General features: G+C 39.9%; 1 protein-coding gene and 1 long non-coding RNA gene across 2 annotated transcripts; one reads left to right on the top strand and one right to left on the bottom strand.

Annotated features, from left to right (window-relative positions):
• Nucleotides 1-8,403: 8,403 nt before the first annotated feature.
• On the top strand, nucleotides 8,404-12,856 carry PCDH20 (protocadherin 20). Its single transcript, XM_069972317.1, has 2 exons — nucleotides 8,404-8,522; nucleotides 8,924-12,856. The coding sequence occupies exons 1-2, from the start codon at nucleotides 8,475-8,477 to the stop codon at nucleotides 11,558-11,560; spliced, it is 2,685 nt and encodes an 894-aa protein (XP_069828418.1). The 5' UTR covers nucleotides 8,404-8,474; the 3' UTR covers nucleotides 11,561-12,856.
• A 5,759-nt stretch (nucleotides 12,857-18,615) lies between these two features.
• LOC138793649 (uncharacterized) lies at nucleotides 18,616-24,662 on the bottom strand. The gene is made up of 3 exons (XR_011363310.1): nucleotides 24,482-24,662; nucleotides 21,550-21,637; nucleotides 18,616-18,748 (listed from the first exon to the last, which is right to left on the bottom strand). It is a non-coding gene; the product is annotated as an uncharacterized lncRNA (long non-coding RNA).
• Between the last annotated feature and the right edge of the window lie 1,567 nt (nucleotides 24,663-26,229).

Below are 26,229 nucleotides of genomic sequence, written 5' to 3'. Positions count from 1 at the left end.
CTGTCTTTTTGGCTTGTGCATAAGGCACTGACATGTGAGCACAGGCATATCCTGCTAATTTTGGTCATGTGGGTGTTATAAAGGAGTGCGAGCGGTTCAGAAAAGGCAGAACTATAAAACACGACATGGAGAGAAAGGAACGGCTGCACATCCCATCTATGGCTGATACTAATGCCGCTAGGCCTATTTTAAAATTCAACACCAGGGTGTCTGTATATAATTTGATCAAACCATAATAGCCCTATGTACCACGTGCAGGTCCCCTGGTTCACATGGGTCCCTACGCTAACTCGACACTGTGTCGGTCAGTGACCACCAACCCTGCAAAGCGTGCACATGCAGGGAAGGGAGGCCACGGAATGGCCCTGCAACCCCAATGTCACAGGACCAAAACCAGGAGTTGATTGAAAACACAGAAAGGATCTGTTCACACAATGTTGAAATTGAGTGGATGGCTGCCATTTAATAACAAATATTTGCTGTTATTTTAAAACAACGGCTGTTATATTGAAATAATGGCAGTTATTTACTTTTATATGGCGGTCATCTACTCAATTTCAACATTGTGTGGACAGAGCCTTTCTGTGTTTTTAATCCACTCCTGGTTTTGGTTGCAATATGAGGACCACAATACTGACTGAAATATACGTAGTGTGAACCCAGCCTAACAATAGAATCGCTGCTAAATGTTGCCCAATAGTATTACAAGCAGCAAGAGCAATCTGGAACATTTTTTTGGGTTCGTTTTATACTCAGCCATAACAAAGGCTGTATACAACCAGTCATGTGTAAAGCATTACATGACTATCAAAGAAAGGTTTTTACTGTTGGGGAGGCAACAGATGTAATACCTGCTGTTATGCCCTCAAAACCAACACTTTCCTTACCAGTAATAAACAGATGTGTTTAAAATCAACACTTTTTATCGACCTGTAATTGTCGATTCACAATCTGCTTTAATTTTAGTGTGAATGAATGTATGTAGGCTACTTTACCACAAATGATTTACTACAATGTTGTTGGATTGCTAACATACTAGGCCATATGCATGCAATTTTCTTCTATATTTGTGTGCAAAAAGTTTCTTTTACAGTATGATAATATTAAATTATGTGCTGATGTTTTGCATCTTACTTACACAGTTTAAAATATCACATATTACATTTTGTAATTACACATTTTTTTCACAATCAGGTATTTAGCTTATGTGGAAGATTTACTAAAGACTGGCATTCTACAGAACTCCTAAAAAATGGGCACCTATTGTGGCTGCCAGTGTCATCATAGAGTGAGAGGGTGTTAATTCAAGCTACAAATAAAGCCTTTTTTTTATGGGCCACAGGTTTTTACAGTCCACATGGATACAGCCATAAAGTGCTTGAGGTTTGCTTATCTGTAGCGAAGACTAGAGATGACCAAACGTAAGCACGTTCGGGTTTGACCAAATCCAAACTCTCTGAATTTGACTACCGAAGAAGTTTTCCAGGCAGCCTTTGGGCTGTAGCCAACTTCTTAGGCCACCGGTAATCAAATGTCAAGAGTTTGTATTCGGACAATAACTTTAACTGATAAGAACTTAAAAAAAAAAAAAAAAAAAACAGTAAGGCCATCTGCACACTGTGTATAATTGTGGCCGTTCTGTGACCCGACCGCTGTTACTGAAGATCGTCATGGCTTGTACTGCAGTACCGGCCGGATGATCTTCACTTCTGCTGAATTCAGATGCGGGCGCACCCGTGTGCGCCCAAATCCGAATTCACTGTTGCACACCGGTTGCATGTTCAATTGTGTGAATTGACCGGTTCTCTGTGGCCGCTATTCAATGAAAAGCGGCCACAGAAAACTTACATGTCAGTCATTTGTGTGGCCATTAGCGATCCTGGCCGGAGTGTATTCACTCTGGCCGGGATTCCCTGTAGCTGCAGCACAATGTAAAAAAAGGTATTAATCACGGCAGTGTTGCAAATCGCAAAACAATGGCTGTGATTAATACTTTACTTACGTTGTGTGAACATGGCCACATTATTCTATAATCAAGAACCTGATAGTTTAAATTGTATTAGAGTACACTATATTCTGCACTGACTGAATGTATTTTAATATTCTAAAATAGAATAGATTGCCATAGGGCCCCATTGAAAAACTAATACACTTCTCCATTTGTTTTAGCACCCACACTTAACCAATTAAAACGTTTGGCATTTTGTCTCTGTGATGTAACTACAAAAGAAACTGAACACAGTGTTTCCCAGGTCATCTGAGCGCTTATACAAAGAAAGCAGTCATTTGTTTGATGGACACATTGAGCCATGACTCTGGACTGGCCAGACTTTATGGGGGACACTAATGAAGGTCCCGCTCCAGGCGTACGCCAGGGAGAAGGTGCAGATTCGCCCCTTCTCCTTGGCGTATGCCTGCTGTATCCCCCTGCTTGCCTGATGAGTGGGCACGGGGGACTCGCCGGGCCTCATTTACCATGATTTATGCCTGCTCGCTGGCATAAATCATGATCCAAATCTACACCTGCTGGAAGCTTAGTGAATTCGGACGGGGGAAAGGGGACGGGGCCTAAGTTAAGACCAGCGTACGAGAACGCCATTCTTCATCAATCCCTCCCAATGTGTTTAGTCTGTTTTTTTCAACCAGCACAAGACTAAAAAGCTGCCTTCAGGAGATGGGACCTAGATTTCTGGTAAGTATAGCTTTGTTTTATAGCATGATAACAAAAAAAATAATTAAATAAAATAAAAATAATGAATGTTTATTGCAAACCTGTTTGATATCACATCTACTGTTGACTTTGAAAGTTATAACGACAGTGACTCTTTACTGTGACCAGAAGATGGCTGTAAAATAGAAAGGTCCAACAGCATCTGTAGAAAATCTAATTCTTTATCAACGCAGTCCGGTACAAAAATACAATCTTATGACCCAAAGCGTATGATTGACAAAAAACCCTGTTAAGCTGACTGGCTAAGCGGACCTGGCACATTCCGTGCCGCGTCCCCACTCAGACCAGGAAGTGGCCAAGGACCCAGCGACCGGATCAGCAGTATGCAGCCACCAGCACTGATGCTGAGGAGGTGAGAGCATGTTATTTCTTTTACCCTCCCCCTGCCTGGCACTTGTGACTCCCAGACTTCTCCTATCAATGACACTTATGCACAATAGTCACTGGTAGAGATGAGCGAAGCAAATCTGGCGAATTTTGATTTGCCGCAAATCGGGCATTTAATTCGCTTCGCAAATTTGCTAAACATGGCGAACGCAATAGTGATTGTACATGTTAGTTTACACTTATGTAGTTGCGAACATTATGCAGTTGTGAGTATTATGTAGTTGCGAATATTACATTACGCAGTTGCGTACATCACTAGATAAACGTTCCCTTATTCAAAAATGATCTTTATAATAATTCCAATCATTGAACAAATTGTTCGTATTGGCGAACGCGAACATTAAGCGACATGTTTGCTCGCCACTATTTTTAATGAAATCCGCTTGTATGCGATTTGCGAATATTCGCGAATTCGTGCAAATATTCACTAAACAATTTTCCATGTGGTTTGCTCATTTCTAGTCACTGGCCTCAACAAATGTATTGTGCAGTATAAGGTTACATCTATCTGCACCCAATGTCATATCTAGCAGAAAAGTACAACTCCACAATCCTGTTTTGTTTTCTAAACTTTATAATTTCAGTAACAAACATTGAGAAAGGGGTGTTAATAAGTTTAGAGACACTAGTTTGTAGCCTCTTTGAACAGACTAGGGCAGAGGCAGAGATGTGATGTTAGCCTGGTTCAACATTTACTTTTAAACAATGATATTAGTGATGTACAGGTCATGTCTTCTCTATCTGACCTAAACTGCCATGCCTTCTTCAATCTATGTCTCATCTTTCTCTAGAGTTTCATGCCCAAACATCTTTGGTTCATCACTTTTGCAGCAGATTCTCACCTTTGAACTTAAAAAAAAAAAAAAAGGTCCATAGTGTCACAATCTGCACCCTCTGAATACACTACTGCCACATACCTCTGAATATAACAGTGCCAGACAGTGTACCCTCTGAATATAACACTACCACTCACTGCCCCCTGTGACTATGATACTTCCACACATTGCACCCTCTGAATATAATACAACCGCACATTGTATCCTCTGAATTTAATACTGCCAAACACTATGCCTTCTTGATATAATACTGTCACACAATGTGGAATAACAGAATTTAAAACTGCCTGTGACAAACATATATCTATCCTAAAATCCCTATTAGACGTGGCGAATTAGCGTGCGAAAAATTGTTATATCGTTCGAATTTGAACTATAATCGTTCTGTGTAATTGCAGGCAACGATCGAAAAATTGTTCGTATGTTCGTTGATTTAGATATAAACCTAAAATTATCATCAATCGTTTGCTAATCGTTCGCTGTAATTCCACATTCGTTCGCTCAAGTTCGGCATTTTTTCACTAATTGTTCACTGTAAATGCACATTGTTCATTGTTCTGCTGGGATCAGAAGGAATGAACGATCATAGTAACGACCATACGTTCTGTGAAATATGGTGAACGATTTCAGGTTAACGATAAACAATCTTGTTTGCCATTGGTCATCATTAGTTGTTAATTGTTAAAAATCGCTCCGTGTAATAGGACCCAAAGATAATAGAAAAGTAATTACAAAAAGGGCAGACTAGATGGACCAAAGTCATCTTTTTCTGCCAACAATATTCTATGTTTCTATCCCCTGATTTTAATCCTGCAACATACTGCACCGTGTGCATATAATACTGACAGACACTGTGCTCTCTGAATATAACACTGGCAGGCACTATGCTTTCTGAATATAATACTGACACATACTGTACCCTCTAAATTTAATCCTGCCATACAATGTCCCTTATTAATATAGTTCTGCCACACATTGCACCCTGTAAATATAATACAGCAACAAACTGCACCCCTAAATATAACACTGCCAAAACAAGGTGCCCTCTTAAATATTGTACTATTGTGTGTGTGGTCACTTATAGAGTGTCAACTACAAAGTTTGGGATATTGCTCAGTTGGGAATGGAGATTGCTGTGTGTATGTACTGTATATGGTGAGGAAACAGCTTACCCAAATCAAGGCTAATAACCCACCTGAGATGAACAGATTAAGTAGTGACACTGTCCAAGTTCAGTGCAAAATGCCTCAAAGTGCCCCAACCCATTGTGCCTTGACAACAAGCAAAATATTAATGCATTAAAAAGCAGCAAGTCTTGACCAGTGTCTCCTCTTTGTACTATTTTGTGAAATGGCTATATCCAACTTGTATCATGATTGTTTGCACAGAATTGCTGAAAACCCTATTCACTAAAAGCGACTCTGTACCCATAATCTCACCCTCCCAAACCACTTGTACCTTCAGATAGCTGCTTTTAACCATTAGACGACAGCTACGCCCTGGAAGTCTGTGCCCAGACGACTGTGGGCGTACCTGTATGCCCTGACCTATGAAGCGCGCTCCGGAGCGGCTCAATGAGCAGCCGCCACCTCACCGTTAATGACAGGCTGCAGCGATCATGCTGCAGCGTGCCATTAACCCCTTAAACGCGACCACGGTGTTTAAGTGTGACAGGGGGAGTCTCCTGTCACTTAATGTTTGGGACCCCCCTAGTTTGACTGCAGGGGTCCTGATCGCTGTAACGGACCGCTGGAGGTCTCTCACCTGCCTCTGTGCGGTCCGATCAGTGATCTGTTCACTAAGCCTGCACAGACAGGCTCACTGAGCGGATCGCCTATCACATTGATCAATGCTATGCCTATGGAATAGCAATGATCAGTGCGTACAATCAAACAAATGTATGTAAAAGTCCCCCAAAAGGACTTCAAATGTGTAAAAAAGAGTAAAAATCACTACCCCAGAGCCCCTCCCCCAATAAGTTAAAATCACCCCCTTTCCCATTTTATAAATAAAACATATAAAAATAAATAAATAAACATATTATATACTGTAGCGTGCGTAATTGTCCGATCTATTAAAATATAACAAGCGTCATTGCGAGTGGTGAACAGCGTAGACGAAAAGAGGGGAAAAAGTGTGCGGATTACCGTTTTGATGTTACATTATATATAAAAAAAAATTTATAAAAAGTGATCAAAATTTCCGATCTTCACAAATATGGTATTAATAAAAACTAGAGATCATGGTGGAAAAAATGACACCCCATACAGCTGTGTAGGTGAAAAATTAAAACCGTTATAAGCGCCACAATAGGCCCATTTTATTAATAATTAATTGCCAAAAAAAGGATTTTATTAAAAAATATATATATATAACATTAGAGAATCTGTGTAAATCTGCATATGGTTGTCTTTGTGATGATGTATAGAATAATGGTATCTTGTCGCTTTAACCGTATAGTGCATTATGTAGACACAGGAACCCCCCAAAAGTTACCATAATGCATCCTTTTTTACGATTTCACCAATTTATATCTTCATAAATAATATTTTTGGAATTCCGTCATACATGTTATGGTAAAATGAAAGACGCCATTACAATGCACAACTATTCCTGTAAAAAACAAGCCCTTACATGGCCCTCTAGATGGAAAACTGAAAGTGCTAGAGCTCTTAGAAGGGGAGGAGGAAAAAACGAAAACACTAAGATCAAAATTTGCGTGGTCCACTGGGTCATTTCGGGCCTGGTCCTCAAAGGGTTAATCTAAGATCTTTCCTGGAGTCCTTTTGGCAGGCGATGCAATTATTATAATAAAAAACAACTTTTAAACTTGCAGCCCTGTGTCAAACTGGCGTTGCCTAGAGTGTCTATGCCCTAGGCTTGCACCATCTCTCTGTCCCTCCTCCTCATCCTATTCATCATTTGGAATGCCCCTAGAACAATTTCTGCTATTAATCACCTGTGTGAACACTGCACATAAGCTGGATTGTTAAGGCACCTGTGCAGTGTTCAGGTGATGAATAGGAAAAATCCTGCCCATGGGCGTTCCTAGTGATGAGGAAAGCGGGGAGGAGGGATGGAGAGGTGTTGCAATCCTAGGGAATAGACACTCTAGGCCACACCACTGCAAGTTTAAAAGTAGTTTTTATGACAATAACTGCATCACCTGCCGAACGGACCCCAGGACAGATCTTGGATTGAAAGCAGTTATCTGACAGTACAAGCGGTTTGGGAGTGTCAGATTGTGGATAAAGAGTCGCTTTAAATGGAACATGCTACATTTTCCCACACAGCTAAGGGGCTGGAGGGCTTTACAGGGAGCAAAGACCTAGGAGCTGCAGTCTGGTTATTCTTAGGTCGCAGGAGTCATAAAGTGAGGGCACATTCTGTGTAGGTGACTACACATTGCTCACATGTTATATTTAAGTGAATGCGGCTTTTTCAAATATCTAGAGGCTTAATTTTTTTAAACTATTGTACAGTAAGCTGTGATATAGATGTAAATTTTTTATCTTTTAATAATAATTTATCTTTAGTTTTACATTTTAATTAATATTTTCTATTCCATATGGAAGCATATCCACCATGCATTAGCATTTAAACAGTTAATTCGTCTGCCACAGCTGCCTGATGCACAGACTCCACTTGCAGCCAGCACGCATAGCAGAGAATGTTATAAATCTGGTCTCACGTCTGAACTGAACATTTCAAGTAACAGCATCCGGGGGAATGGAAATCCTTTCTTCCAAGTCAAAGCAATTTCTGAGCAAGAAAGGAATTAGAACATGGAATGACCACACAAGCCAGCGTACTGTGTGTAGGAGGGAGGTCTGGGCTGCCAGCAACTCCAGCTCTAGAATCAGTTTCTGATGCACAGCAGATATCCGCAGGTGAGACTTAGTTATCCACATATAGTTAGTTATTAGAGATTTCATAGATTTCAGTCTATCTGCAAAATCTTTTACTGGTGCATAAAAGAAACTCATTAAATCAACACAATGAAATAGGTATTTAGTAAGGAATACTAGAGATAGAACATCACACAAGTGTGTGTGTGTGTGTGTGTGTGTGTGTGTGTGTGTGTGTGTGTGTGTGTGTGTGCGTGCGCGCGCGCGCGTGTGTTTATTACGTTTTGCTAATGGGATACACATCCTATATGTCCATATAATGTCCTAAAACATTGATTTGTAAGAATTTATTTCTCCTTCCATTTCACATTTTCTTTAATTGTGCCTAAAGTTTTCTATAAGTCTGTAGAGTTTCTTCTTAAAGCCAGCTATTGCTTTGCATGGTCTGCTCAGGACTAGTCCATCCCTTCTGAATGCTTTGTTAATTGATGCATCTGTGGCTATTGGCTGAGGCTGCCCAGAGATTTGCATGAGCAGAGAGGGAGTGTCTGTGTCTTTAACACCAGGAACTAAATGACTGCAGTTTCATTGGGATTAAACTACCAAGGGAATGAAAGGATCATACAGCACACAGGAGTACTGAGCTGGCTTCTAAAGCCTTTTAACCTGGATATGGGGCAACAAGCCAGTCCAGCCAGGACCAGTCTATGCCATGTACAGGTAGGTGACTGACAGAAGCACACTGTGCAACTAGTAGTTTTAGCAATGTTTGAATAGCTCTGTGTAATTTCTAATCATGATCTGTGAAGTGTATAGTCATAAGAAGTTTGCAGATTATAGTTTTATATAAGAAATGATGTGGCATAAATGAAGCACAGGATATAATGATAGACGACTAGTGAAAAGATGACATTCATACTATATTAAAGAAGTAAACACTCAATTTTGTTGCAGTTTTATTGCTTATATAGCTATGTTGATTTGTATCATAGCTAGGGTTGGAAACTAGCATCATAAAGCAAGCCGGTTTAGTAACAATAGGGACACACATTTTATTGTAATTATTGTCTTGTCTATATTTGTAAACATATGTTGTTGTTTTTTTTTTTTGTTTTTTTTAGAATTTTTTGTTCCTGTGTCTAATTGTTCCCTTGACTGGACCTGCGATTAGTTCAGCAAGTTACAGCACAGCTTCTGAATTGCTATACATGCTGCATGAAGGTTTACCCAAGGGGATTCTCATTGGAAACATTGTGCGTGATCTGCAGCTGGGTCTCTTTACTGACCCCCCTCTTTCATTCAGCCTGGCATCTAAAGGGCTAAGTGGGAAGTATGTGACACTTGATAACAGCACGGGGGAGCTGTACACATCAGCAGACAAGTTGGACAGAGAAGCTCTCTGCCCACAGAACCCTGGTGCTCAGGACTGTGTCCTCCTTCTTGACATTATTATTTTACCACAGGAATATTTCAGGCTCATCAAAGTAAAGATTGCCATCATTGATGTAAATGATAATGCTCCTGTATTTCCGGTGGCACAGATATACATTACAGTCCCAGAAAATGCTCCTGTTAACACCAGGCTGGTAATAGAACATCCTGCTTATGACCCTGATGGAGGACTAAATGGGGTCCAGACCTACAGGTTAGTGGACTACTATGGTGTTTTTACATTAGATGTGGAAGAAAATGAGAGTGGGGAAAGGACACCTTACCTTATAATAATGGGGACCTTGGACAGAGAGGTCAAATCTGAGTACAAGACTATAATTATCGCTGAAGATGGCGGCAACCCACCCCTTGTAGGATCTGCCACTCTTTCTATTCTCATTAGCGATGTCAATGATAATTGCCCACAGTTCAGTGAATCTACCATTAATGTGACTATTCCTGGAAACTCAAGCGTTGGTATGACGGTAACCACGGTGCAAGCTGTGGACATTGATCTAGGTAACAATGCAATAATCACATATGCTTTCAGTGAACGTGTTCCACAGTCCTCAAGAGAACTTTTTTACCTGGATGAAAATACAGGAGTGATAAAACTTTTCAAAAAGGTAGATGGCAGCACCATTCAACATCATAAATTAACCATACTTGCCAATGGCCCAGGCTGCATCCCAGCTGTTATGAGTGTGTTTATCTCCATTATTAAAGTGGCTCTCCGGCCGCCCGAGATTGTACCTCGCTATATCGCAAATGAAGAAAATGGTATTGTCTTTTTGAAAGAGTTAGAACCTATTCATTCTCCCATTGCATTTTTTACTATTAAAGATCCTGATGGCAAATACAAGGTGAATTGTTATTTAGAAGGAGAAGGACCATTCCGGCTTAATGCATACAAAACATATACAAATGAATATTTGCTTGAGACTACAAATACTTTAGATTACGAAAAGAAACAAGTATATAATATATCAGTGGTTGCACTGAGTTTGGATGGGTCGAAAATTAGGAAACCGATACAAGTGTACATTTTGGATGACAATGACAATGCTCCTGTCTTTACACAACCCACCATAGAAGTGACAATTGAAGAAAACAACCAAGTTAATGCTTTTTTGGCCAAACTGCATGCTACTGATGCTGACAGTGGAGAAAGAGGTCAAGTTTCCTACCATTTGGGTCCTGATGCACCTGCTTATTTTTCTCTTGATAAGCAAACAGGAATTCTTACAGTTACAACTATGCTTGATCGAGAGGAAAAAGAGAAATACAGGTTTACTGTTAAAGCAAGAGATTTTGGCCAACCTCCAAAAGAGTCAGTAGCCACTGTTCATATTACAGTTCTTGACAAAAACGACAACAGCCCTCGTTTCATTAGCAAGGATTTCAGTTTCTTTGTTCCTGAGAACTTTCCAGGCTTTGGTGAAATTGGAGTAATTAGCGTCACAGATGCTGACTCTGGACAAAATGGTTGGGTTGCCCTTTCTATAGTGAATGGAAGTGACATTTTTGTCATTGACACTGGCAAAGGACTCTTGAGAGCAAAGGTATCACTAGATAGGGAACAACAGAGCTCTTATACTCTTTGGGTCGAAGCTACTGATGCTGGTGACCCTACTCTATCTTCTACAGCAAAAATAACCATATTGCTCCTGGATGTTAATGACAACCCTCCATTGGTGTTATTCCCGCAGTCCAATATGTCATACCTCCTTGTCCTTCCTTCAACTCTTCCTGGTTCACCTGTTACTGAAGTTTATGCTGTTGATAAGGACACAGGGATGAATGCAGTCATAGCATATAGTATAATAGGAAGGAGGGGTCCTAAACCTGAATCCTTTAGAATAGATTCCAAAACAGGAAACATAACCTTAGAAGAGGCCTTGATGAGGGATGACTATGGCTTATATAGGTTACTAGTGAAAGTAACTGACCATGGTTATCCAGAACCTCTCTTCTCAACAGTTATGGTCAATTTGTTTGTCAATGATACAGTAAGCAATGAGAGCTACATTGAAAACTTGCTAAGGAAAGATCCTGATATTAATATAGAAGAGAAGGAACCACAAATAGCAATTGAACCTACTCATAAAAAGATTGAAGCAGATTCTTGTGTTCCCACATTGGTTACTCTATCTATATTCTGTTTGGGTTCTGTTATACTTGTCACTCTCATGGCAATGTATATCTGCTTGAGAAGAGGAAAGAAAGATCACAGGATAAATGAAAATCTGGAAGTTCAAATCCCACTAAATGGCAAAATGGACTTCCATTTACTTGATAAAAAGCCAATTGAGATTTCTAACATTTAAAACATTTTTCCTAATCGATATATTTTGGAGGACGGAAAAATCTAAATAACACAATGTGTTGGTAATGGTTATCAATGAAGGACCACTAATTTATACCATATAGTAATATATATGTAAATATCTCTTTACAGCTTTTTTACTTAAAGCAACAAAACTTGTAAAGATTTTTTATACGTAATGCATATAGCACTACTACTTACTGAAGTCATTATCTGTTTGGTACACATGTACAACTAATGTCATAAACCTTCCATAACTGAATGCATCAGAGTACTGTTGGTTGGTTGTTTGATCAACCTATAGTCAGCAGGGGGTCCAAAAGAACAATTATGAAATACAGGTGTGTGTATATATTTTTAATGTTTTATTGTCATATACCATTTGCATAAAGTAAATGTGACCCTTCTATATTTCTATGGAAATGAAAAAAAAGATACACATTTGATGCACTGAATGTATGTTATTGTACCTCAAGTTGTAAAGGATAGATTTAAAAAGGGATTAACAAGAAGTGCAATTCATTTTCAAGCAAAGCTTCATTGGACATGATGCAAGGAGTTATGTAACTATGACAGTGCTGGTTGCATTTGTGAGAGGTTTCTTATGATTCACTGTGTTTAGCGTGTGTGTGATATAACATCCACAGTATTTGGATTTTTTTTTCTATTGCGGTATATGCACTTACTTGACAATCATACCACACAATGCTTGTCTCTGTGAATTTTCACTTTTATATTAACAAAGGATTGGCTCTGTTTATATGTCCTTCTAAACGTCTAAATGAGCCGGATTGATTTCCCAGTGTTTAGCTTGAGTCCGGCATGCTATACATTTTAATTTGGATATATAGCACAGTGATAAATTCTTTATTTATTCATTCTCTTTAGCTGTGTCATTTGTTTTTTGGCTCTGCTTGGATGTAATGCAAACATAACTTTTACGTGTAGTGACAGATTTTCCACAGCAGCAGATTTAGCAATACCTTTTATGGGCTGGTATAATATTTATTTGCTAAGGATTGTTAAACATTAGGATCTCTAGACTCTGCTAGGATCTTCAGACTGTGATATTACTCCAAATTAATTTCATTTCTGAATATTGAGCTGTGTAGTTGACACATAGCCAGCCTTGGTCTGTTTCTCAAGACGTCAAATGTAAGCACTGAATGTCCATGTGATATTTCATTGTAAATAGCAAGCAAAATGCAATTTTTTAATTCATAGAAAACAATTTAAGGAGTAAACACAAAATATCAATGGATTTTACAGCATCATGTCTGTTCTGTACCAAAACTGTTTATATGTCTTTAAATTAAAGCTATATTTTCATAACCTGTTGTTTGCTCTTTTCTAATCATATGTAGCTTGACTTGATTGGATGTTTATGGTGATGGTAACTTCTCTAAACCTGTAATTTGTAGACAGTATTTCATTTGGTCATTTGATGGGTGATTAAATCATTGGGCCAAGCAGTGATGGTAACAGCTCGATCCAACTTGTTTGACAATGAACTGTAATAATCTTATGTTAGCCACTATAGTGGTAAAAAAGGGTCAGATATAAGCGACTATGTTCTTATATAAAGTAGTCAAAAACGCAATATTAAAAAAATATAATTTAAAGGGGTACTCTAAAGAAAAAAAGTTTTCAAATAAACTTTCAGAAAGTTTAAGAGATTTTAGAATTATTATTATTATTATTATTATTATTATTATTATTATTATTATTTTAATATATACTTTTTATGTGTTGTTTGCCCTACAGGAAGTAGTGTTTTTTTTTTTCTTTTTAACACAGCACTTTCTATTGCCCGCTTTGTTCCTGACAGGAACTGTCCAAAGAAGCAGAGGTTTTATATGGGGATTTTCTCACGTTCTCGACAGTTCTTGTTTAAGACATAGGTGGCAGTAGAGAGCACCAAGTCAGATGGAAAAGAATTCTCCATTTCCTGTAGGGCATACAGCAGTTAAAAAGTACTGGAAGGCTTGAGGGGTTTTTTTTTGTTTTTTTTTTTAATAGAAGTAATTTACAAGTCTGTATAACTTTCTGATGCCAGTTAAATAGTTTTCTTCCCCTTTGGAGTAACCCTTTAAAGTCCAATCTCATTTGTATCATGCATGTTTTAATGCATCCTCTTCGTCAGCCATAATACATAGTAAAGGGAATGTTTTATTAATATGTTGACTAGTGCATCGGCAGTAACTTTTTATATGTTATATGTAATAGGCTGCCCTGTCCTATGACAGAGGTTAACTTTAGGGATGGTCCGAACCGAGTTCGGTTCGGGTTCGTACGAACCCGAACCCTCGGTAATGATTCCCGCTGTCAGCCCGCTCCGTGGAGCGGGCGGATCCAGCGGGAGGACCGCCTGGAAAACTGGGATACAGCCTCCAGCTGTATCCGCCCGCTCCACGGAGCGGGCAGACAGCGGGAATCTGCTGCCCAGCGTTCGGGTTCATACGAACCCGAACCTCGGCAGGTTCGGACCATCCCTAGTTAACTTGTCATAACTCACCACAAGGATGGACATATCAAGATCAGTCCATGTCCATGCTGCACTTCGTGGATGTGGCTAATCACTAAATGACCTCATTCTCTTTGTTACTGGGTAAATTCCACTCTCCATAAGAACTACATTTTTAGAAACCATGGAGATAGGAAATGTGCCAACAGGTAAAGCATAAAACATATAGAAAAAAACAAACACCAGTCTATGTTTGTACCATTATTGGTCGCAGGCATAGAAGTTGATATAGGGCCCAGAAAGTTGTTTATAATTCTGGGGAAAATTAAGTTAGCAGTTATCTGCAATATAATGTGGGTTCTCCTATGTCAAGAAGATATGCCACTGTTATTATCAACTTAATTGTAACCCAAGTAAAAATACTTTTCCTGTATGCTGCAATTTGGTTTACTGTCAGCTAGGTGGTGGGGACTAGAGATGAGCGAACCGGGTTCGGGTTTGAGTCGACCCGAACCCGATTGTTCGGTATTTGATTAGCTGGGGCTGCTGAGCTTGGATAAAGCTCTAAGGTTGTCTGGAAAACATGGATACAGCCAATGACTATATCCATGTTTTCCACATAGCCTTAGGGCTTTATCCAATTTCAGCCACCGCTAATCAAATGCTGAAAGTTCGGGTTCGGATCGACTCGAGCATGCTCATGGTTCGCTCATCTCTAGTGGGGACCCATCATTTACTTTCCTATGAACTATGAACTTAACTTAACTATGAACCTATTAATGCCCCTGGTTTCTGCCCTGGGTGGGACTGGTTAACACTGGAAGTATATAATCATACAAACTGAAATGTCCATAACAGTTTCTAGATGCGTAAATGGAATTTTTCTGCAGCAAGCACATGGGTCTCTGAATGTCCCATTAAGATGGAAGGAAGAGGCAAACATACTGTATTCTGCCAGGAATCTCCCACATGTAACTTTACCCTAATAGGAGTCTTCTCTTATCGCTGCTGTAAGGTATCTAGGTTTCTTTGTATGTTTCTATCTTAACTCCAGTATTTCATTTTGAAAGTGGTAGATTTGCAAGTGCAAGAAAACAAGGTGCCGGGCTTGGTAAATATCTGCTCGTATAAAACCAAATAATGGATTATATGGTTTTTAGGCTAGGGTTCCACAAAGACTTTTTAGTTTTAGAACTGAACAACATGAGGAATACTTTGAGTTGCATGTAACTCAATGCGCTCCTGTAAAAAAGTTTGACTACAGCTATGTTCCCACAATATCTTTGTAGGTAAAATAATGGCCATTGTTTTTGAACTAATGGTTGTTATTTTATAATGGCGGAAATAAAAAATGATTATGATTATTATTAACAGCTATCATTCTCAAACAATGACCGTTCTTTCACCCAAAAAAAGACTTTGTGGAAACATAGCCTACAAAAGGCTTAATATGAGTTCCAGGTTTACGATATCATATATTCAAAGACACTGGGGCCCAATGTGTAAAAATCAAAACTGGTGTAAATTGCCCACAGCAACCAATCCCAGCACTGTTTTCAGCTGAGCTCTCATTGGCTGCTGTGAGAAGTTTACACCAGTGTCTATTCTACAAACGCCGACGAATCTGGGACATGGTCCTGAAGGGGTTGTTTTTCACAATTGCTTTTTAAATACCAGCAAGAAACACTTGAACATAATTATTTTACACACAATAAAGTAAAAGCCAAACATGACAGAAAAATAATTGTAAAACAGGACCATATTCATAATGTAATAATGAGCTGCATTAACGTCTAAGGAAAATGTCAATTGGTGCACACATTGTAAAAGAAAACCATCTGTACACAGACGGCTGTGTTTCCACATACTTTAAGGTAGCACATTATTACATTTAAAATATGGCCATAAGGTTTATACCTTTTTTTACTGTCATATTTGGCTTTTATGTTACTATGTGTGAACACAGCCTTAAAGTTGTTGGGGAAATTTAAAATTAAAGATAAGAAAGTTTTCAGCTTTCATACTATGTGGCACTGCAGTCTTCTTGTATAGTGTGTTTTTCCTATTTAGTGTTTGTTCTTTAATACTTTACTAAGCCTTAACTTCTTTTTCACGTTTATTAGTTTCTTTTCTTCACACATTCATGCTTGTGTTAAGTTAAAGCAAATGTATGGTTATATGCCTGGATCCACAGCCAGCTGCCAATATCCTTATTTATTACATCATCCCTCTAAAGTTACCAGGACATCCTTTACACGGGAAACTAAAATGAAAAAGGAATAACTGGAAAGGGAAGCCAACAGCAGAGTAAAACCCTCTAACCTGCTATTATATACCCATAGGGCCGGAGAGGCTAAGGATTAGGGTTATTTTCCTATCTTTTTCCTTAGTACCACTTTCAGTAAATCTTTACTTTATTCAATATGCAAATTAGGTGGGTTAGTGCAGATGGGATGGAACTACCACCCTTAAAGGACAAGTGCCATGAAAAAGTTTTTCCCAGTAATTGAAGCACATTACAAAGTTATATAACTCTGTAATGTGCTTCAATCACCTATCTGCCCCCCTTCCCTGTCTTTTCCCCCCACCAGGAAGTGTCCTAACTCACACAGACCTAATTACTGTCGTCACAGTCACCAGGCAGCTTCTTCTTGTGAGGATGAGTCATCAGCAGGAGGGCTGCTCTAGGTCCTGTTACACCAGCCTCCCCCTCCTTGTCAGGTGACTCTGCTTGCTCAGCTTATCTTCTCTAGTGACATGACTCCTTCTTTGAGTCCATGGCAGCAGGAGAGAGGGTATGAGGGGAAGGGGGAGCTGCCTATGTGCCGGAGTCAGTCGGAGGGAAGATAAGCAAGTGCTATGTGACAAGTGATGGCTTGCAGTTGTTCAGCCAATCGGAGCTGATCAAGCTGAGTCACCTGACAAGGCAGAGGAGGGGGGAGGCTAGTGTAACAGGAGAAGGAGCTGAGAGAAGAGCTTGGTGACGGTGACGACAGTAATCAGGTCTGTGTGAGTTAGGACATTTCCTGGTGGGGGGTGGAGGGGGAAAAAGGCAGGGAAGGGAGGCAGATAGGTGATTGAAGCACATTACAGAGTTATATAACTTTGTAATGTGCTTCAATTACTGGGAAAAAGTTTTTCATGGCACTTGTCCTTTAATTCACTGATCCATCCGGCCAGCCCCTCTGGACTGTAGCAGTGACTTCCCTCTGACATTCATCACTGCAGAGCTCCTGATGAATATTCATGAGATGGGGCAGGCCAACAGGGTGGAGGCCAACAGGGTGGATGAGATTGGTTCACTAAGGGTAATATTTCATGGGCCGAGGAGGGCCCGATCAGCGATGTAAACGAGCGCCGATCTGCTAGATTGCCGCTCGTTTACTGGGCCTATTCCACGGCCCGATGATCGTTGAGCGAGGGCTGCAGGGACATCATTACCGATGTCCTTGCAGCCCTTGCAGCATATATTACCTGTCAGGTCTTCTGCTCTGCTCCGTCTTCCTCACCGCACTCTAGCTTCAGAATGGCCTGTCAGCTGACAGGCCACTCAGCCAATCACAGGCCGCAGGGGTCCCGGCCTGTGATTGGCTGTGTGCTCCGTCAGCTTACAGGCCATTCTGAAGCTAGAGTGCGCGGGTCCCGGGGAGGAAGACCTGACAGGTAATGTATGCTGCTGCTGCTTCTCAAATCGTCAGTCGCCCGCCGTGCACCGCTATTTAACCGTAGCGATGCGCGGTGGGGGAACGATGATTTTAGGTTTGGCCCTAAATGAACGATCAGCCGATGACACGATCATCGGCTTATCATTCTCTCTATTTCACCGAGCGATAATCAGTCAAATCGGGCCAAATGGGGCCGATTATCGTTACTGTGGAATAGGGCCACCAAGCCACCTAATTTACATACTTTATACTTCATTACCTTCATTCTTAGCATCGCAAGCCCCATGAGAACATAACAGCAAGTTAGAGCCATTTAACCTGCTGTTAGTTTTCATTTAATGTATTGAACTGAAACCTCTAATTCATATGAAAGGAATGGATTTTTTTTTAGTTGTTTTTTTTTTTAACCTATATTTTTTGTCAGAAGGCATTTTTATTTAAATACAAATGGAAAAAGCAGCACTGGGATGACCTTATGTAAGGGATTGACCTTATATTATGTTCACATTCATGCCACTGTTTACTGTCCAGAGTATGTGGAATATCCATACTAAGGCTATGTTCACATGGGGTAAGAGACCAGCCGTTCCCTGCCCGGATCATCCTGGCAGGTACTTAAGTACCGGCCTGGTGATCTTTCCGGCCACAGTGTTCTGATGCGGCCGCATCATCATGTGCCCTCATCAGAACCTTCCACAGCACACAATGAAGCAAGTGGCCGACGCCGCACAAGATCCCGGCCGGAGTGTATACGATGTGTATACGCTCCGGCCGGGATCCCATAGAAATGTAGGCAATGTTCCACATTGCATAAAGTACGGCTGTTGTTGCCGATGAAAACAATGGCTGTAATTTTACGTAGTTTGAACATAACCTTAAAGCGAATGTACCATCAGGTACATCACTGCTATTTTTTTTTACCTTAATCGATTGGTAGCAGGGGGATGACGGTGGAGTGGTCCTTTTTTTGAAATTCCATCTGACTCCCGCGCTTGCCAATGGTCTTAGAGTTAAAATCGGTGAAGCGTAACAGATGTTGCCTCCAAAGGGATTTGGAGGCCTATAATAATAAAAGATGTAGGTAAATGCTCGCAGTGTCAAACACGTTCTAGCCGCACAGTAAGTAATTTAAACCAGTATAACCACTAGTAACAAGAAATATTGTACAATACAAGCATAAACAGTCATGGCAAGTCATCTCCTAGGCGAACGTAAGGGAAGTAAAGCCCCACAGCATTCCACTCAGTTAAGTGTGGTCTGGAACACCCTATTATTATCTCTGCTGCTCATACATGGAAAAACTATGCACATTTTTGATCCTCACTACAAGGGAGGGTGGGAGTTAAAGAAGGTATAATTTTTTTTCCATTTCTCCTAACTTGCTGGACGCGGATCTCAAACCTAGTTTATCCCTAATTGCTAATTCCATGGTACAATTGAGTTGGATGACATGTAGAATCTCTACCATTACCGGGAGATCAGGACTTTTCCATTTTTGTGTGAGTTTGGTTTTGGCTACTTTTAGTATATGTATAGTGATTTAGAGGTCATGTGAGTGCATGTCTAATAGGTTGAGATGCAATATCGCTACTTCAGGTCCCGAATGTGGGAAGTATCCTAGCACTTTACATAATAATGTGTGAATTTGGTTCCAGGAAGGGTGGATTTTCTGGCATGTCCACCATATATGGAATAAGTTGCCAACTTCTGCGTTACATCTCCCACAGAGAATAGAACATGAGGGGTATGTCTCGTTGAGTCTATGCGGTGTGAGATTCCACCTATATAAAAGTTTTCGTGAAGCTTTAAGATGGTTTGCACAATGAGAGAATTTGTTGCTGTAGAGAAAAGTTGCAGACCATTGCGTATTTGAAAACGACAGCTGCAAATCTAATTCCCATTTGTTTTTAAAGGAGAATGTGGTAAACGTGGGGGTTAGAACATTATATGCTTTAGAAATACCATGAAGTGCCTGTGAAGTACTTTTAAAATAAATCTCATACTTACTCATTAGGGGATTCTGTTTTGGATACAAAATGTCGGAGCTGTAAATATTTAAAAAAAAACCTCTGATGGAGATGTTGTGTGACTGAACTATATGACTAAAGGAATGCAAGCTCCTATTATTTTATAAGTCCTTTAGAGTCCTCAATCCTTTATTCAGCCAATCACTGTAATTTGAGTTCGGATTGCAGGATTGAATGACCTCCAAGGGTAAGTCATCTTACTGAGTTGGGAGTACAGTTTCTGAATCTTCAACCCACTCCTGTTTTTTGGGGACTCCAACACTGCAGTATTAAAAGGTGGTGGAATATATATACGAATGACAAAATACAAGTGAAACCCTCTATCCTGCAACAAAAAAATAAATACAGCCCATCCTGGTCTATCTTTTTATGAATAACCTGCCAGTTGAAATGTATGTAAATTAGAACTGATATGCCATGTGAGTAATTGGAATAGCACAGGTGGTATTGCTCAGACCACCACAATTTATTTAACTTCTGTGTGCTATGTGATACTAAATGTGTTTTAATTAAACAGACTACACATGGCCGGTAGTTCTTAACTAGAGATGAGCGAACCTCGAGCATGCTCGAGTCGATCTGAACCCGAACTTTCGGCATTTGATTAGCGGTGGCTGCTGAACTTGGATAAAGCCCTAAGGCTATGTGGAAAACATGGATATAGTCATTTGCTGTATCCATGTTTTCCAGACAACCTTAGAGCTTTATCCAAGTTCAGCAGCCACCGCTAATCAAATGCCGAACGTTCGGGTTCGGATCGACTCAAACCCGAACCCGGTTCGCTCATCTCAATTCTTAACATAGTTTATGACACAAAATCTCTTTCCTATGTCGTTCAAGCCTCTTACGTTCCAGGCTATTATTTTACATGTCATTGAGGGCTCGCAACAGAGGGAAGAGGGGAAACAAAAGGGGGAAAAAATCTCTCTTCCCAGCAGTATCCCTCCCCCCTCCGTAACCCCCCCTTGACCCATGCTATTACCATGCCCAGGTCTCTAAGCCTGGAGCTATTCCATCTTCCTCACAACAAAATTACTGAAACCTTGTTACATGCCTTTTAATTCTAACCATTTAGAGGCTTCCTCCAGGGACAAAAAAAGTGCACCTTGTCCTCATGTATCAGAAAAAATGAGGGCATGAGGGCCTTTTTTTAACCTGTATTTAGGCTGTCCTTTTTTCTGTGTCTCCAATGCATAATCTTGAAAAAAAAAAAACACTCCTGGTTTTGGTTTAAAAAAGACTGACCAAAAGACTGACAGAAATACAATGTATGAACATAGACTATTTCTATATCATGGACCACACAAACATGGATATGGTATGGTCATAAAATCTGCTTGGGTGAGTCTAAGGCAGACAAAAAGTAAAATAATACCAAAATACAGCCATAATTTTGAGTGATCGTAAAACAATATGTAAACAGATGGAAAAAAGGCATTTATTTTTGCAAAAGCAGGTGGTTAATAAAGAGCCCAATGTAAAAATGTTCATTATTTCGATAATGGACCCTTTTTGTTTTTGGTTTTGTCATAGAGCAATGTCAAAAGTTGTTATTGGTTGGGGTCCGAATGTTCAGACCAATCAGGAGAAAAAGGCTGGGAGCAATACATGCTGCCACACACCTTTGTGTTTATATGATTGCTAAGTCCCCATAGACTTACATTATGCAGCTGTCTCAATCACAGAGCCAGGAAAGATTGCAATGGGCGCACACTTCTCTTGGCTCTGTCTCATTGGTCGGAATCTGAACACTGAGACCCATGACCAATAACATATGTCCCTGTAACATGTCAACATTGTTTGTGACAATGCCCATTTAAAGATGTTATCCTACCTTTTAACCATCCTATTAGTCAGTTGACAGGAGACTGGATAATTCTATGAAGCAGCAGGACCACCACAATCAGTTAGTCATCCCTTATCTAGTGGATATGAAATAACTTTGTTACATGGAAATTCCCACCTTTAAGGACTTACATTTTAGATAATATCTACTTGATACAGATGTTAAATTAAAATATTTATCTTAATGAGTCTGACCTATCTGAAATACATGAAAATAGGTCACTGTGGATACATTTATTTTACTGCATACATTTCTTCATAATTGAGTCCTGTCATTTTCTTTAATAATGTTATTAAAATAATTACCACTTCAATGCATAAAACTTGATATTACTGATACAGATTATCGGCTTATCTGACTTTATTTAATACTCTAATTACCAGTAATGCTTCCAGAATGATCCTCACACTATTACCAAATACGGTTGGGGTACTTTCAAACTCAATGAAAACAATTCTATTTCAATTCTTTTGCAAAAATTACTTTTACTTGTGAGCTGATAGAAGAAATGTGATATCTTAGCTGGAAACTACTTCAAACATTACTGGTAAAGTCCAGGGGCATGGTAACCTACTCAGCAAACTTCTGCATCTTCACATTTTATTTTGTGTATAAATAATCTAGCATGTATAGGGGCATCCATTAAGACCATTAGCCGAGTCCTCTCCAACCAGCAACAACAGCCCACACATCACTGCAAAAGAGCCGTACCTCTATGTTGTCAGCTGATATGAGGACATAATGTATTCTGTGCAATTTACAATGTTCTTTGATTATAAAAGGAAAATAGTTTAATAAAAGCATAGATAATAAGCCCATGGATCCCTAACAAATCCTTGTTCTACACTCTAAATCTAAATCATCCAAGGTTTGCATTTACTCTCTCTCATAGATAGATGTGTGTGTGTGTGTGTGTGTGTGTGTGTGTGTGTGTGTGTGTGTGTGTGTGTGTGTGTGTGTGTGTGTGTGTTATAATTATTATATTTATTGCATTTACTTTGTATAAAGGTTTATCAAAATTATTTTGTATTGTAGCCCCTTAAGCAACAAGGATAGGGAAAGGGGGTTGCAGCCCATGGCACTTCTAGGCCTTTGACCTTGTAAACCAGCAAACAAAAGCATTTTTGACATTCTTGAATCCAGAGACAGGTACTGTATCATTCCTGTCATTGCTACTATTTCTAATGTATGCTACTATCTAATCATGTCAGCTGTTGCATAGCGGTTTCCTAGATGACAGTTTCCCTTTAAGCTTCCCAACACAAAGGGCTCTGGAGGGCATTCTGCTGCTCCAAACAGACAATGGGCACTTCAGAAGGTCTGCTTAAAATCTTAAATTATTGAAATTAGTCATCAACCAATCTCATGGGGCCCTCTTGTAGGAGGAACATGTGTGGTACACAAAGAACACTTTAAGAGAAAAAATTTTGGAACAAACTTCCAGCAGATGTGGTTGGTAAATCTACAATAACTGAATGTAAACCTGTCTGGGGTAAACATATATCTATCCTAAGATTATAAGAAATAAAATACTGAAAGGGCTGATTAGATGGACCCAGTGGTCTTTTTCTGCCAACAATTTTCTATGTTACTTGCTGACATGGGACTTTGCCTTTCAATTATTGTAGATGGATTTAACATCTGCTCAATACATCCTTGTGTCCCCAGCCTGGCATTGAATCAGCTTTGACCGTGGGGCAATAATGTGCTATAACTGCAGAACTGGATTACATGGTACATTTTACAGCTTGAAACATATTTTGTTAACCCCCTGGAAAGATACATTTCCTGAAACAAGATTTACTCTTCAGTAAAATGACTACAGATTCATTTATTGTGTGCTTTGTGATTGTTCTTCATTCAGCTTTGAACAGTTCTGAAATGTGCATACATAGAATAACAATGTCTGTTGCTGTAAACAACTATCTTGGTGAAATTTACTCCTTAAGAACATAAACTATTTTGGCCTTCGGGACTTATTTAAGAAAGATTTAAAGAGATTACTAATTCTAACTATCTTCTTGACTATAAACTCTGTTAGGGCTGTGGGGGCGTCCGGCGCTGCCTCCTTCTCTGGGGCACCGTACCCAGCCACGCTCCTGTCTCCTCCTGCTTTGCCCGGCACGGACGTCCCCACCTCCTAGGGAACACATGTGCTGGCTCTCTGCAATTTAAAGGGACAGTTTGTCCCTAAATGGTAGTTGCAACAATTGCAGCCAAGACCCCCTCCAATCAGGAGAAGGAGCCAGGAGAAGCACAAATTAGAGTATTTTACTCCCTGGCTCACAGCGATCTCTGTCCAAGTAGCTCCATAATAAGTCCACTGGGACCACTGGACAGGATGATTGATAGTGGAAAAGTGAAGCGCTCACATTTCTTTTTCTCTTATCAGGGAGGGTGCTGAGACCCTTAATGATCAAAACTTTTGCCAGTCTCTCACTCTTACTGACAGTGTATTAGATGAGTACTATTCTAAGACAAAAATAAAATAAATAATATAGGGGCAGACTAAGGGGCATGTTTATCATCTTACATACGCTACCAAAAAGGTGCAGATTTTCCACGGCAAGATGGGAAGGAGGAGGAGGCCTCCTCCCGCTCCTAATTTTTCATAGTTTACGTTAGGAAATAGGTGTAAACCAACCCTCAGGAGGGGCTTTATTAAGACAGTTGTATTCATATTTAATAAATGTCCCCCTAAACGTTTAAAATGCCACATAAATCAACAGCATGCAGAAACACATTTGGCAGCAATAACAATTAACGGTTTTCTGTATGACTATGAAGGCCCCTCATATTGTTCTGGAGGAATTTTTACCATGTTGTTTTAGTTCATTAAAGGGGTATTCTCACCTGCATGAATATATCTAAAATATTAGGTAATTAAAAGTTAAGAAAGTTTTCAATTGGTTTTTATTACCATTTTAGCTGTGTCTCCCTGCTAGGCTCTCTGTTGTGTCTGTTTACAGCTGGTTGTTTAGGCTCCCGACCACCACTCAGTGTTATCAGCAGTGGCCGGGCTAATGACTCCCTGGTCGGATCTCAAGAACGCACATCTGTGTGTGTACAAACTCCCCTGCCGACCAACTTATGCAGTAATCCATCACATTGACAGCTCCCAGCACCATAGAGCTGTCAGAGTTGTTGTAGCACAGGCCAGCTGTTGCTGTAGCAACAGCAGAGCACAGGCCAGCAGCCATGATGCCAGCCCTAATGCTGCTGCTGGTGAAGAGGATCAATCACAGTTAAGGATCCTGCCCACAGAGAAAGCCAGGAAGTGGAGCAATCTTCAAGCAAGGTAAAAAAGGGAGGTAGGAATAACCCTTTAGGTCTGTGGTCATACTTTTATGCACAGCTCTCTCCAGAGGTTTTACTACAATATTTTAATAAGGTTGAGGTCTGGCCTTTGACTGGGTCATTGCAACATCTTGATTCTTTTCCTTTTAAGCCATTCTGTTGTTGATTTGCTGGTGTGTTTGGGGGCATGCATGATTCAGTTTTGGTCAAGCTTTAGCTTTTAGTTATTACAAAAAAATGTACCCCCATGCAGCTCTGATACAAAAATGAAAAAGCCCTGGTTTAAATACTAATTTCTACATTCTAAGTGTTGGGCCTTGATTTTGGAACACTCACAAAACTCATGTGTTTATGTACATAAAGCAGTATCACAGCATGAAGCATTTTATTATAAAGTAAACACTAACATGACAATGAGTTTATATTACAATGGAATCATTTTGTCATATTTTATCTGACATTAAAAAAAACTAGTTGGACTAGTTCAACTTTGCTGAGATCCTGGCATTGCCTAAGTAAAGGAAATCAACAATGTTCAGACATCTCGGAGCCAGGTCATTAGGAATATAAAGAGATAAATTATTAAAATAGGTAAAATAACCAAAACAGGCTAAGGCAAAGGTTTTCTGAAAATAGAGGTGCTAAACAACACATTATTGTGTTGTTACTTCATCAAAACATTAGCGTAATTGTAAGTACTGTTTGTTATTCTTCATTATACTCCATACATGTACATTATAATTCTTTAGTAATATCCGAGTGTGTGTGTGGTGTCCCACTGCAGGTGTTGCTATTCTTTGCACCCCTCCTAAAAGTCTGTACGTGTTTGTGGTCCTGTTGTAAATGTAGTATTGCCAAAGATAACCACTAGATGTTGCTGTATAATATAACCAAGGTCCAGAAGTTGCACAGCTGAAGTATTTTAAGGGTTATTTGTATGTGTATGTACTAGATTCTGTTGTCCAGTAGGATCACTATTTTCTTCTATCCTATTCTCTCTTTCTTTTCCCCTTCTCTTTTGCACCCTTTCCACCCAACCACAGCACATTTTACACGCTGGTTAGGAAGTTAGTCCCTTGGGTAGAGAAGGAGTCTTAGCCAAACTTTAGTGGAGAAAGGACACAGCTCTCCACCGTGGTTCTACCTGGGCCCTGGCCCTCTTCTAGGTCCCCTCTACAACTATTTCTTAGTCAATCAGCTCTGAAAACCATCTTTCTTGAAGCACCACACATGCTGTGTGATGCACTGTTAAGCCCTTCAAGAGAGGACTAGCCTACAGATAACCTCAACCCACGCCGAGGACTAGGAGTCACTAGAGTGTTGGACAGTATCCTCAAAAGAGCGAAAGAGCTAGAAACTGATCCGGGTGGA

This window comes from Dendropsophus ebraccatus, chromosome 5 (assembly GCF_027789765.1).
Source record: "Dendropsophus ebraccatus isolate aDenEbr1 chromosome 5, aDenEbr1.pat, whole genome shotgun sequence".
In the NCBI taxonomy this organism is placed as follows: Eukaryota; Metazoa; Chordata; class Amphibia; order Anura; family Hylidae; genus Dendropsophus; species Dendropsophus ebraccatus.
Note: the sequence above shows the minus strand (reverse complement) of the source record. Positions and strands in the feature narration are given on the sequence as shown.